This window comes from Suillus paluster (genome assembly GCF_016628075.1).
Source record: "Suillus paluster strain FC165 chromosome Unknown EDB91scaffold_487, whole genome shotgun sequence".
Classification (NCBI taxonomy): Eukaryota; Fungi; Basidiomycota; class Agaricomycetes; order Boletales; family Suillaceae; genus Suillus; species Suillus paluster.
In genome coordinates, this window is record NW_024538047.1 from 1 (window position 1) to 14876 (window position 14876).

At 47.8% G+C, this 14876-nt stretch overlaps 1 protein-coding gene across 1 annotated transcript; it reads right to left on the minus strand.

The window, feature by feature from the left end:
• Positions 1-5424: 5424 nt before the first annotated feature.
• On the minus strand, positions 5425-6223 carry EDB91DRAFT_1090039 (uncharacterized protein; the record flags this gene model as incomplete). Its single annotated transcript, XM_041316618.1, has 3 exons — positions 5425-5675; positions 5852-5999; positions 6056-6223. The coding sequence occupies 3 exons, from the start codon at positions 6221-6223 to the stop codon at positions 5425-5427; spliced, it is 567 nt and encodes a 188-aa protein (XP_041168453.1).
• Positions 6224-14876: the final 8653 nt, after the last annotated feature.

The window sequence follows — 14876 nt, forward strand, 5'->3', positions numbered from 1 at the left end:
TGGTTGCTCTTCAGCAACTGACACTGGACTATAGGTATAGTACACTCATTAGTTTACACAACACAATAGCAACTGACACTGGACTATAGTCTTGTTCACTCTCATTAGCTCACTTGTGGCTTGGTTCACTTGGTTATTCTAACACAGGGGAGAGTCGGAGGGTGTTAAGGTCATGCTCAAGGGGGAGGTTACTCAAAGGGCTTCGGCTTCGGCTTGTGCGCTGCGCCCCTTACCTGAGTACGTGCCCTTAATTTCTGAGGGGCAGAAGGGAAGTCCGACAGAAGTCTGGGAAGTCCGGAGGTCAGACATTGGGGGGAGTTTGGTGGAACTCCAGAAGACTATGAGGGAATGGAGTAAGGCTACTGTGGACAAGTCCGGAGTAGAAACAGAACAGAGGTTAGACTACCCTAAGGTGGAGCCGGAGATTTAGTCCTAAGGTTTAACCCCTAAGACCCAGAGGTAGACAAGAGATGAGACTCAAGTCCGGAGAAGCAGGAATGAGCAGAACTAAGATGATATTTGAACTGAGGAGTTCTGGAGTATTACAGGAGTTTATATACTATAAATATCATGTAAGTAAGTCAGTCAGCAAAGTAAGGGCTATGTACGAAGCATGTGGAAAGTCTATTAGTAAGTGTATACAGATCAAAGCAGTGAGGTCAGAAATGAAGTATGAACAGATGGATCAGTAAGCATAGCAGAAAGGATATAACTGGTAGCCGGAGCAATAGCTATTCTAAAAGAAGCTAGGGGTGAGTACAGAGATGAAGGCGGAGCGCCAGGCAGAATAACAGGATGGAGAACCGGACTTTAGTGGGGAAGATCAGGAATTCCGGATCCAGAGGTGTGGGATATGACAGGATGCCAGCACCTCCAACACCACTTGTGAACATCCCACCCCTGTTCCGACCCCCTGTTTCCCTGTCTGCTCCATCCCTCCTTCTCTGACAATGCATGAAGTGCATCTCAGCAGGACTAGCCCTGCTACCTCTGCTGAACTCTGCTCCACTCCTCCAACACTACCCCTATTTCCTCCGACACTATACCCCTCCCATCCGACCCTATCTGGAGTTCCGCTCCTCTGCCCTATTGGTCTGCCCGATGCTACTCTTACTCCCTCCGCTTTTCCAACCCACTTGGTTCCTTCAGTTCCACTTGTATTGCCACACCCAACTATTAGTCCACCCGACTGCCTCACTGGTCCACTCCTAGACTAGGAACCTGTCATATACCTGATCCGACCGCTCCAATATTAATATCCACTCCACCTTCCGACCACCTCCGCTCCATCCATCCTCCACTCTGTCCAATCACAGTCCACATCTGCCCCTACGCTTCCGCTCGACTGCCCAACCAGTCACCTTCTAGAACGTCTCCACTCAACTGGAAGCTCTCTCCCCTTTTAGATATATACTTTCCCCTTCAGTACATAGACCCTTACTTCCGGATCACTGGTAATTCCTCTTACCGCTCGATCACTGATCCGACGTGTACATATTGATATCTGCTCCAACTTATGTCTTCGCCTGTGTAAGTACTTACAAATTATATCCTTGGTACATAGCTTTACAACATAGGCCTCCTAATCACTGCCTCACACTTAGAAGTATATAACATATCCTGTACTTAGATATTTTCCTCAGTCTTAATATTACTTGTCTTCTTGCAGTTTCTACTTGTGAGAATTCTCAGTAGGACCTTGCCTCCTCTGGACACAAGTTTCATCTTGTTGTCACCTCCAACTTAGAGCCATGCTCTAAAGTCTCCCCCTTTACTTCTCCACCCCTACCAAATCATCCCCCTTGCTCCTATCCACCCTCCACCTTAACCTCTGCCTTCTCCACTCCACTCCTAGTTGGCCCGCCGCTGTTAAGACCGTGCTCAGGGGTAAAGCAGAGTCTGAGGGGCTTGGCTTCAGCTCGTACGCTGCGCCCCTTACCCGAGTACGTGCCCCTAATTTCGGAATGTAGTCCGACATGAGTTCTATGAGTTCCGACAGGACGTTGGAATGGGGGTCCTCTGAGAGAGGGCCGACAGACTACTAGATGAGCATGGGGAAGTCGGGCGGGGGTTGTTCCGCCCGACAGGAGGGAGGCGGGAGACTACTGTGGTCGGAACCAACAGTAGAAGCGGGGTGGAAGGGACCGCTCGGACGAAGTCTGAAGCAGAGCGGAATGGAGGGGATGGATGTGAGAGTGTGGGGTTTAGCTCCGACACACAGGAAGTTGGACGAGTGGAGGAACGGAGGATTGAGGGAATAGGGAAAACGGGGGAACGGGGGGAATGGGGGAACGGGAAAATGGGGGAACAGAGGATTGGAGGATTGGAGGGTGGCTGACCTAGGGAGTCAATCCCATAGGCCAGCTAACAGGAGTTGACTAGGATCAGGCCCAAGTCAAAGAACAGAAGAGCAGGGCTTAGAAAAGGTAATATTCAGACTGAGTATCTACAGACAAATGTACATATGTTTATATACTCTAAGCAATGAGCACAGCATAGCAGAAGGCTATGTGCTGAGCGCTCAGAAGTACAATAGGATGACTGAGACATGCAAGAATAAGGCTCGGGGAACAGTATGTACGCAATGGATCAGAATCGCTAGGGTATAGGGATTACTGGTGATCCGAAAAGCGGAACTATGATACTAAATGGGGATAGGACCAGTTGGGTGGTTCCTAGTCTAGGAGTGGACTGGTGAGGCGGTCAGACAGACTAATAGTTGGGTGGGACAAGATGAGCAGAACTGAGCGGGTCGGAAAAGCAGAGGGAGTAGGAGTAGGATTGGGCAGACCAATAGGGCGGAGGAGCGGAACCCCAGATAGGGTCAAATGGAAGGGGTATAATGTTGGAGGACATAGGGGTAGTGTCGGAAGAGTGGAACAGGGTCGGGCGGAGGTAGCAGGGCTAATCCTGCCGAGATGCACCCAGTGCATTGTCAGAGAAGGAGGAATGGAGCGGACAGGGAAACAGGGGGTCAGACCAGGGGTGGGGATGCTCACAGGTGGCATTGGAGGTGCCCAGATCTGGTATATGACAGCCACCATTAGCACTTACCTCCCGACCCTCAAAGCAGATCAAAGTGGTCCACTCATCCTATTGTCGGACAACATCAGACCCACTCCAAATTTGGGGCATGTACTCAGCTAAGGGTGCAGCGCAAGAGCTGAAGCCAAGCCCTGACCCCTCCGCTTCTTGAGCCCAGCATGGTACCTAACACCGGCAGTCTGGCATTCTCAGTAAGCTGTCATATACCCGATTCAGCCACTCCCAACACTGTTCATAGACATCCCTACTATTGGTCCGACCCCCTGTTCCCCTGTCCGCTCCATCTCTCCTTCTCCAACGATGCATGAAGTGCATCTCAGCAGGACTAGCCCTGCTACCTCCGCTCAACTCTGCTCCGCTCCTCTGACACTACCCCTATATCCTCCGACACCATATCCCTACCCTCCGACCCTATCTGGAGCTCCACTCCTCCGCTCCATTGGTCTGACCAATCCTACTCCTACTCCTACTCCCTCCACCATCTCTGCTTTTCTGACCCACTTGGTTCCTCCAGTTTCTCTTGTATCGCCTCACCCGACTATTAGTCTGCCTGACCGCTTCACCGGTCCACTCCTAGACTAGGTACCACTCAACTGGTCCTATCCCCGTTTAGTATCATAGTTCCTCCTTTTGGATCACCAGTAATTCCTATACCGGAGTGATTACTGATCCATCGCGTACACACTGTTCTCCGAGCATTTTCTTGTATGTCTCAGTCATCCTTCTAGTAATTCTGTACACTCAGCACATAGCCTTCTGCTATGCTATGCTACTTACTTAGAGTATATAAACATATGTACATCTGTCTGTAGATATTTAGTCTGAATATTACCTTTTCTAAGCCCTGCTCTCCTGTTCTTGTTCCTGGGCAAAAACCCTTGACCGCTCCTATTTGCTGGCCTAGGGGATTGACTCCCTAGGTCGGCCGCTCCTCCACCTTTGTCCTCTGTATGCCCATTCTGCTTCAGACTTCACCCGAGCAGTCTCCTCCACTCCACTCCTACTGTTGGCTCCGTCTGCGGTGGCCCTCCGACTCTCCCCTGTTAGGGCGGACCAATCTCCGCCCAATGTTCCCGCACTTATCTAGTAGTCCATTGGTCCTCCTTCGGAGGACCTCCGCTCCAATGTCCTGTCGGAGCTCATAGAACTCAAGTCGGACTAACAATCCAAAATTAGGGGCACATACCCAGGTATGGGGCACAGCGCACAAGCTGAGGCCAAGCCCCTCAGACTCTGTCCTACCCCTGAGCACAGTCTTAACATAAGCACTACATGCTCCGAACAGGTGTGGTCAACTAACAACTGGGCAGGCATCGCAAATTGGATATTCTCTTGCCACCTCAGGCGCTATTGCTGCTGCTATTCAGCTTTGCATCATGCCCTACTTGCTTCAAATGTTTGACTCTGTGAAGGTGTATAATTTCTGCATGGCCTTATGGCCTCATACCTTCCTTGTCTTGCCTATTCTGAACCTTATCACTTGCACTGGCTTGGATGAGACCACTGGTGAACTTGGAACGCCTGCTGTTGCTTTGCTGTGGGTTGGCAGCGCTTTCATCCTCATGTTATCCAAGGTCGCTTCACTTGCTTATTCATATGTGTTTGTCCATTTCTTAACTTGCTTTGGTGGTTGACACATGATTTTTAGCCTCAGCATGATTATGCCTTACCCAAGGGTCGGACGATGGGAAATCTGATTTTACTTCCCAATGGAAGAATTCTGTGTTTGAACAGTGCAAAGACTGGTTAGTGACTGGAGGTTTAAATGTGCTTACAGTAACATCTTTGACACCATCCAGGTACTGCTGGCTATGGAAACATGACCTTTACCATTGGCCAATCATATGCCGACCAGCCAATTTTGGCGCCACTTATCTACGATCCAAGGGCACTAGCCAGCAAACACTGGCCTTGGTACAGACTTTCTTCGAGTTCTATCCCACAAATGTATCACTCCTCAGCTACCTTGCTTCCAGATGGTAGGTGTAATCCAGTCAGATGAGAGTTTCATTAATTTTTTAGGTCATCATGATGAAATATATCACAGCAGTCTCCACTATCTTACTTTTTTCAAGCTAGCATATATATGAACCTCATTCAACACCCCTATGATTTTCCATCCACTCTGCGACATGCAAATTCTCAGTTCCATGGTCACCTCATACACAGCTGGGTACACCATGTTCCTAAATGATGTCCAGAAATAAGTTGAGAACAGTTTCAGCATGGTTATTGTCACTAACACATATGCCAGTGACAAATTGTGAGAAGCCATCTATGAATGCATGAATTACAAGCCTATATTGAATCAGAGCTATGTGATGCTTCAGGAAATACTGTGGTGTTACATGAATGTATATACATGAACCATGTTGACCATCATGATGGTAGAGCAAATTCGGTCATGGAACTGAGTAGACTTGCCTTTGGATCTTCCGTGCCCCAAACATTGTGGTAGGTGCCCCATGAACACGTGCATATGACTCTAAAATCCCCATTGAGCATCTGTCTCCCAAATTTTGGAAAAAGCTTGAGTACCTGCTGCATGATTTCATCCAATTCTTCATCAGAAAGATTGGATGTAGGGGCTGTTGATGACATGTAGATATGAGTAATTGACCCATCATCAGCTACATAGTCAACATATACAGGTGGCCCTGGCTGAATGAAACCATGTTCGAGGGCACACACTGCTGGATTGTACGAGGTGCAACGCCAAATACAAACACTAGATCCATTGGCCCTCAAAGTTGTAACACAGCTTGTAAAACAGTGGGGTCAATTTCATATCTTGGTTGCCCTTGACCTCCTGTGCGCACTGTGCAAGCAATGGTCAAAGGAGATGTTTCGGCAGGATCAGATGAGTGTCGGGTAGCCTTGTCAAGGTGACTGATCATGCTATGAATACTAGTCTCAATAGTGGTACCCTCCTCAGCAGAGAAGAGATCCACGTGCTGCATATATGTCAGAAGATGTATAGGTGTTACATATAATGACTTGCCTGTCCTACAAGTGTCAGTAACCTCAAACACTCATTTTGCTGCGCCCCCAGGTGAGCAGCATCTCCAACTTGTGTGCGAAGGGCAGTATTGACCCATTGGCCAATTTTGGTGTAAGCTGCGCAAATAGTTTGGATTGGTATCGCATGCATTTGCAGGTACCAGTGAGCAGCGTCCATGTGAGTAGTGACTCAGGGACGTGCAAAGTCGAGTGCATAATCAAAGCGGAAGACAAAAGGAAAAGAAGAGCTCAAGTGAATCTGATCAAACCAAAAACAGAGTGGTGCCTTCCAAAGGTAAAACAAAGATCAAGATATGTAAAAACATGTTTAACTTGTCCTTGAACATGGCTGTGGTCTTGCGTTAAGGTTCCTGCATTTATTTTTCTTCATAAGTTGTTGTCTACACCTAGGTTATGTTAGAATAACCAAGTGAACCAAGCCAGAAGTGAGCTAATGAGAGTGAACAGGACTATAGTCCAGTGTCAGTTGCTATTGTGTTGTATAAACTAATGAGTGTACTATACCTATAGTCCAGTGTCAGTTGCTAAAGAGCAACCAACACAGGACTTGCTACCTATGGGCGAGTCTATGTAAACAAGTGTAAACACTGCCTAAGTAAGTAAGGAATTCACATCACATGCTAAGTGAGAGTCCAATAGAGGAAGCAACATCATAACACAAATAACTCGCACCATAAGGTGCTCAATCACCACAACTAACACTCCCCCCTGATTGTGCACCTCTACACATCTCAGCTCCCCCTCAAGCTACTCAGTCCCATCATCTGGCAGAACAACTGCACCTTGGGTCGAGCCAATGCCTTGGTCAAGATGTCAGCTGGCTGGTCAGCAGTGGGCACAAACACTGGTGCAATAATCTCCTTGTGCACCACATCTCGAAGCCAATACCAGCTGAGATCAAGCTGCTTCATCCGACCATGGTGCTCTGGGTGCTTGGCCACAGAGATGGCGCTCTGGTTGTCGATCCTAAGGACAGAGGGTGCAGTGGCAGGGAAGCCCATCTCAAACAAGAGATTTCGCATCCAGCGGATCTCCTTGCCTGCCTCCACTGCAGCCATGTACTCAGCTTCAGTGGTGGACAAGGCCACAATGCTTTGAAGCTTCGACGACCAGGAGACAGCACCAAGGCCAATCTTGACCAGGTAGCCACCAGTGGAGCGACCAGTGTCTTTGCATCCACCATGATCAGCATCAGAGAATGTGGAGAAGAGTTCGATGGAATTGGGATCAGGAGCATAGGTGATGGAGTAGTCTGCAGTGCCTTTCAGATAGCGGAGCAGGTGCTTGACAGCTTGCCAATGGGCAGGGCCAGGGTTAGAGTTGAATCGAGCAAGGCAGCCAACAGTGTAGGCAATGTCTGGGCGAGTGGTGGTGGCAAGATACATCAGAGCACCCACAGCTTCAAGGTAAGGAGTGGATCGCATGTCCTGAGTCTCATCAGCAGTCTGGGGACACTGAGCACGAGTGAGTCGAAGATTGGGCTGCATGGGAGTGGAGACAGGCTTGCAATCAGCCATGCTGAAGCGATCAAGGATGTCAAGGCAGTACTGGTGCTGGGAGATGGTGATGGAGTGCTTGGAGCGATCCCTGTCAATCTTGATGCCTAGAAGCTGGGTGGTAGGGCCTAAGTCTCGAAGCTTGAAGTGCTGAGACAAGTCCTTGATGATCTGATCAATTGCAGAAGCAGATTTCGATGCAAAGGTCATGTCATCAACAAAGACAGGCAAGATGATCCTGACTTCACCCTTGACATAGATATAGATGCTGGCATCAGAGTAGGACTGGGTGAATCCAATAGACTCCAGAACAGAGCGCATTTTCTTGTTCCAGCGATTGCCACCTTGCTTGGTGCCATAGATGCTCTTCTGCAACAAGCAGACCATCTTCTTTGGATCACCTTCAGCAAAGCCTTCAGGTTGTTCCATGTAGACGTCACAGTCCATCTCCCCATTGAGATAGGCATGTGAGATGTCGATGGAGCGAAGGTGGAGGTCATGGATGGCAGCCATAGCAAGGACAACACGAATGGTGGGCATACGCACAGTTGGAGCAAATATTTCGACATAGTCAAATCCAGGACTGCTGGTTGTAGCCCTTGGCAACAAGTCTGCCCTTGTAGCGCTCAATAGAGCCATCAGCATTGCGCTTCACCTTGAATATCCACTTGGAGCCAATGACCTTCATTCCAGCTGGTCTACACAGATGATTGTCCTTCTTGGAGGTGGGGTTGTAGAACTTCCAGCCTTGTAGCCAGCAGGGTAGCCAATGAAGACCGCACTTTTCCATGTGGGAGCCAAGTCCATCTCTCTTGTCCCTCTGGACGTGCACATAGGCAGTGCATCCCCAAACTCGAAGATGTGAGACATCAGGCTTATTACCATGCCACAGCTCATAGGGCGTAGCGCTGTCTACAGCTTCAGTAGGGCATCTGTTCCAGACATGGACCAGCAGCAGCAAGACACTTCGCCCCAGAAGGCCTTGGGAAGCCCAGACTCGTCCAGCATAGCAGTGAGTCGCTCAGAGAGGACTCTGTTAGCTCTCTCAGCAACCCCATTCTGCTGTGGTCTAGCACGAACAGTGTGCTGCCTCTCAATGCCACAATGGGTGGTGAATTCAATGAAGGCGTTGCTCATGTACTCCCCTCCCTTGTCATCTCTGAGGATCTTTAGCTTTCGCTCTGACTGGTTCTCAGCATAGGCCTTGAATGTCTTGAAAGCCTCAAAGACATCAGACTTAGCTTTAATAGGGAGCACAAAGCGAAATCGAGAGAAGTCGTCGATGAACGTGACCCAATAGCGATAGCCAGAGAAGCTGGGGTAGGGGACCTTATGCACATCGGTGTGGACAAGCTCCAGAGGTCGAGTAGCACGCCATTGAGATGAGGGGAATGGGTTTTGCATGCAATCTTGCCAGCTAAGCATGGCTCACAGATGGGATCTGGCATTTTCTTTGAATCTAGCTTGAGTCCAGTGACCATGTCATGATCAATAAGCTTCTTGACACCTGCTAAGTGATGGTGGGGCGAGTCTCCTGTGCCCATAGGTCCAAGTCCAGAGGTAGAGTGGTCGCTGCAGAGGCATATTCAGAGAGAGGGATGGTGGAGCCATCTAAGAATGCTGCATTGCTGCTGCTGATGGGTGCAACCAACAATGTGGTGCCTGCAGGGACGCTGAAATGACATCTTGGTGGAGTCAATGGTGACATGGAAGCCACTGTGGCGAGTGAGGTAGAGCACAGAGAGCAGGTTGTTGCGAAGGTCAGGGACATGCAAGACTCTTGAAAACTCGACAGGTCTAACGCTCTTGCCATCAATGGACTGGGTTGAAGACCACAGTGCCAACACCAGCAGAGTAGACAAAGGTGTTGTCAGCTAGCTTGATAGGGATGCGATTGGGAGTGTAATTGCGAAGCAGTGACGATGAGGGGTCATGTGGGATGTGGCACCTGTGTCTGCATTCCAGTCGACAGTAGCATCAAGTGAAGGGGACAGATAGTGCTTGAAGGGTCAAAAGAGCGAAGACAAGCAGTGCCAGCAAACTCAATGATAGCAGAGTTGATAGGAATAGGAAGGAAGTGGGAGAGGGCGATGCAGTGGGGTCTGTGAGACTCTGAGTCTCCTGGAGAGCTTCTTGGTCTTCTTCCTCCTGCTACGACGCTGTCTAGAGTACAGGGAGGCAAGGGTAGACCAGATAAGCAACAGGATGATCTTCAATAGCATCAATCTGGGACCTCATCTCCACTGGGCAAGCCAGATAGAGTTCCCCAGCAGCTTGGTCAGCCTTAAGGTCCCATACAGCCTGTGCCTCAGGCTGTGAGTCTGCAGGACGCTTCTCAGAGCCACTGACAAGCAGCCACAAGCCCTTGGAGCGCAGGTAAGACTCCATCTCTGATCTCCAGATAAGATAGTTGGAAGAGCTGAGTTGAGTGATAGTCATGGGTGACATAGCAAGGGATTGGGTGGCAAGTAGGACGGTCTAGGATGATGCAGGACGTTCAGGAAAGCAATGGACAGGACAGGGAGCGACAGGGGTGGGAGTGAGACAGGGGGTAGATGACCAAAAGGGGCTATGGAAAATTTCAACAAAGCCACTTGGTTGAACTACTCAAAAGCAACACAATGGGTGTTCCAACAGTCCAAATGGTGCTCAGACACAAAGATAAGGGTTTCCTGGGGCGTAGAATGCGATGGAATACACTAGGGAAGGAGTGGAGCAGCAGTTGGATGAGGAATGAATGACTTGAGGTCCTTAAAGCGCAGGGCTCATAACCTGTTAGAATCACTGAAAGACCAAGGCACAAGTGAGCTAATGACAGTTAACAGGACTAGAGTCCAGTGTCAGTTGCTGAGGAACACCTGACCACTAGACTCACTACCTACAGTCGAAGATATGTAAACAAATGTAAACACAGCTTAATAAGGTATGTAAGTCAAGTCTGGCAATGCAGACAAGTCTGGAGCAATAGGTTATAATATAAGGCAAATAACTCGCACCATAAGGTGCTCAATCACCACAACTAACAGCAAGCTCACCTCCAACTTGAAGTTCATAATGCAGCCACCAGAGGGGGAGCTCATGCTGGTGGGCAACATCTCCCAAGTAGGAGGGTGGCTGGGCACTGAAGAAGGTGGGGGTATTCATGGCAGATGCCATCGAACTAGAGAGGGTGGTGACCATGATGACGCCGACTTCAGTTGTCTGTTGGACAGTAGCACACATGGTCAGTTTTCAACACAAACTGGTCAGAGGACAGACAGATAATGGAGAGCAAGCACAAGTTCATTGTCAGAGCACACCACCATTCTGCTTCCTTTGCACCTGCACCTTACTCCCCATTTTTGATAGCATCATTCTTCTGGATGAAATTGTTTTTTGCCACAAAGGCTTGGTACTCCTGGTTAATGAACCCCAGGACATGCAGGCGGATCCCAAATTGGGTCTTGACATGCTACAATGTAAGCAAGGTAGGAGACTCAAATCCTCCATCTGGGTGGACTGACCGCAAGCATATATAGGCTATGGTTGGGTTGACATAGCTGTTGGCAAACATTTGAAGGGTGTTCCTGGGTATGTAAACAGCATTGAGCAGGGATGAAATGTTTTCCTGTAGGCTTGCATCATCCACCAGCGCATTCTGCAGGAGATCCATGAGTGAGAGGCCAGCCTTCAGCTGTTCTTCATTTAAGGTAAGCCAATACTTAGAGGATGATGGCGGCAGAGGTGGGACAGATCCAGCTATTGCATATCAATCTGATATAGATCTGAGAATGATTGATATTGGTTGAACTTCCTCCAAAGCATATGAAATGCGGGTCTTCATTCTAGCAGGCACATTGAATCTTTCTGAGGTTCCTTTTTCACCTCTATCAGACCCATTAGCTACGTTAGGTGGGGAAGGCTTGAAATACTTATGGTCGAGGGGCCACCAATAACTGGTGCACCACAGAGTTAGAGCCCCAGGAAGTGCTTTGTCACCGTGCACTTGAGTCTCCAGAGTGAAGTATCAGATTGCCTGGGCAAATCCACAAGCTCATGCAACTCTTTGGACTGATAGGGCTGGATATGTTTCATCACACCCACCTGCAGAAAAAATGGTACAACTGCTGCTTCATTAACTTGTAAGTCGGAAATATCTGCTTGATGCCTGGAAAGTAACGAAGCCAGCATGCTGCTGGCTGGGCTCATCTCTTCACCATGTGTGGAGGGTAGGATCACTGCTGATGTCACTGGACTGTGATGTTATTTGTGGTGATTGAACACCTTATGGTGCGAGTTTCTTGTGTTATGATGTTGATCACTCTATTGGACTCTCACTTAGCATGTGATGTGAATTCCTTACTTACTTAGGTAGTGTTTGCGCTTGTTTACATAGACTTGCCCATAAGTAGCAAGTCCTGTGTTGGTTGCTCTGTAGCAACTGACACTGGACTATAGGTATAGTACACTTATTAGTTTACACAACATAATAGCAACTGACACTGGACCATAGTCCTGTTCACTCTCATTAGCTCAATTAGTTATTCTCACAATTAAATGGGTCAACCTGAGCGGGGAGATAGGTTTGAAAGGGTATACTACATTCAGATCCACCCAATGTCAAATCACAGTCCAACAGAGGACAGTACCTTCCAAAAGCTCTGTTTGTTAGTTGTGGTGATTGAGCACCTTATGGTGCGAGTTATTTGTGTTATGATGTTGCTTCCTCTATTGGACTCTCACTTAGCATGTGATGTGAATTCCTTACTTACTTAGGCAGTGTTTACACTTGTTTACATAGACTCGCCCATAGGTAGCAAGTCCTGTGTTGGTTGCTCTTCAGCAACTGACACTGGACTATAGTATAGTACACTCATTAGTTTACACAACACAATAGCAACTGACACTGGACTATAGTCCTGTTCACTCTCATTAGCTCACTTGTGGCTTGCTTCACTTGGTTATTCTAACACTGTTTTGGTGGGTCAGCTCCAGTACAGTCCAAAGAATGAATATAGTAGCCCACCATCAAGTGCAATTAATCTCTCATCTCCAGAGCAGAGTTCCATAGAATTGTTGGCACTTAGACTAGGCTTTTCATCATGGTTGGCAGGATATAGTACCCTGTGGAGCCATCTTTAGAATGCTGCATTGCTGCTGCTGATGAGTGTAACATACAACATGGTGCCTGCAGGACACTGAAAAGACATCTTGGTGGAGTCAATGGTGACATGGAAGCCACTGTGGTGAGTGAGGTAGAGGACAGAGAGCAGGTTGTTGCGAAGGTCAGGGACATGCAAGACTCTTGAAAACTCGACAGGTCTAACACTCTTGCCATCAATGACTGGGTTAAAGACCACTGTGCCAACACCAGCAGAATAGACAATACATTCTCAGCTAGCTTGATAGGGATGCAATTGACACCTGTGTCTGCATTCCAGTCGACAGTGGCATCAACTTGGAGTGGACAGATAGTGCTGGAAGGGTCAAAAAAGCGAAGACAAGCAGTGCCAGCAAACTTGATGATAGTAGAGTTGATAGGACTATGAAAGGAAGTGGGAGTGGGCAATGCAGTTGGCTCTGATGCACCGTGAGTCTTCCTGGAGCGCTTCTTTGCCTTCTTCTCTTGATATCACATTGTCTGGAGTCTAGGGTGATGCAGGACGGTCAGGAAGGCAATAGACAGGACAGGGAGCAACAGGGGTGGGGGTGAGCAATAGGGGGTTTTCAACAAAGCCACTTGGTTCAACTAATCAAAAGCAACACAATGAATGTTCCAACAGTTCAAATGGTGCTCAGACACAAGAATAAGGGTTTCCTGGGGTGTAGAATGCGATGGAAAACACTAGGGAAGGAGTGGAGCAGTAGTTGGATGTGGAATGAATGACTTCTCACATTTATGTTTCTTTGGACATTTGACACCTGCAGTGGAAGACCTTCATTATCAACACATATACCAGCCTGTTCCTGTCAAACAGAAGTCTCCTGCTCTTGCACAAGTTCTTAATGAGATCTCCTCTGGGTTGTTTGGTGACAGGGGCGTGTACGAGCCATAAGTCATGCTCCAGCAAGTGTATCATGAAGTTCACTTATTTTTTTTTGAACAGCCTGCTCAACACAATTCTTCAGGGAGACTATTATCTTATTACTCAAGATTTGACTCCTGTGAGCAACTTGTGGTGCGGCAATAGTGTCCCTGATGAACCCTTTTCAGATATCAAGGTTCTTCATATGGTGGATGAAGCCTATAATGACCGAACAGAGTGGGTTAAGAAGAGTATCAGAACCACTGCAAAGGTATGGATTTATCATTTTCATAAGAATTGTAACAAGGGAATCCACAATTTGGAACAGATGGGCAAGTTCAGCTCTGATTGTGCAATCCAAGATTATGCACAGGAGTACTGGAACATTCACAGCACCAAGGTCAGTAAGCATCTAGGAAGGGCATATGGGATATGAAGGAGAAAAAGTAGGGCTGTGTCCAGATGAATGACAATCCAAAGGAGGCAAGGTCCTACGAGAATTCCCACAAGAGGTAACTGCGAGAAGACAAGTAATATTAAGACTAAGGAAAAGTATCTAAGTACATGATATGTTATATACTACTATGTATGAGGCAGTGATCAGGATAACTATGCAGTAAAGCTATGTACCAAGGATATAGTTTGTAAGTATTTTACATAGGCAAAGACATAAGTCGGGGCGGATATCAATATGTCACGTCGGATCAGCGATCGAGCAGTAATAGGAATTACTGGTCATCCGGAAGTAAGAGTCTATGTACCAATAGGGAAGGCATAAATCTAAAAGGGGAAAGAGCTCCAGTTGAATGGAGAGGTTATGGAGGGGAGGTCCGAGCGGTTGAGCGGAGTGTAGGGCGGAATGTGGACTTGTGATTGGACGGAGCGGAGGATGAATGGGGCGGAGGGGTTGGAAAGTGGAGTGGATATCAGTATCGGAGCAGTCAGATCAGGTATATGACAGGCTGATTTGATGAGAGGGACTTTCAAGATCAAGTAAAACAAGAGGCAATCACCAGACTTTGATGCAAAATAGTTACTGGCGAGAATGTGGGATTATAAGAGAATTTGACGATAATCTGAGGCGAGAATCTCAGGGCTTATATCCACCATTCATTCGCCATCTGATATATAAAGTCAAATAATCATGAGTGAAAAGTTGTTGTTTTTCCTTCTGAAATTTTACGGCGAAAATATCACTATTTCTTTTCTTCGAGTTTTTTCTTATATATTTTTTCGCAGTGTAGTCTTTCATCAACTTTTTTCACTAAGTCCCGCCCGCGCAGCTGCGCCACTCCATGAATAAAAGTCC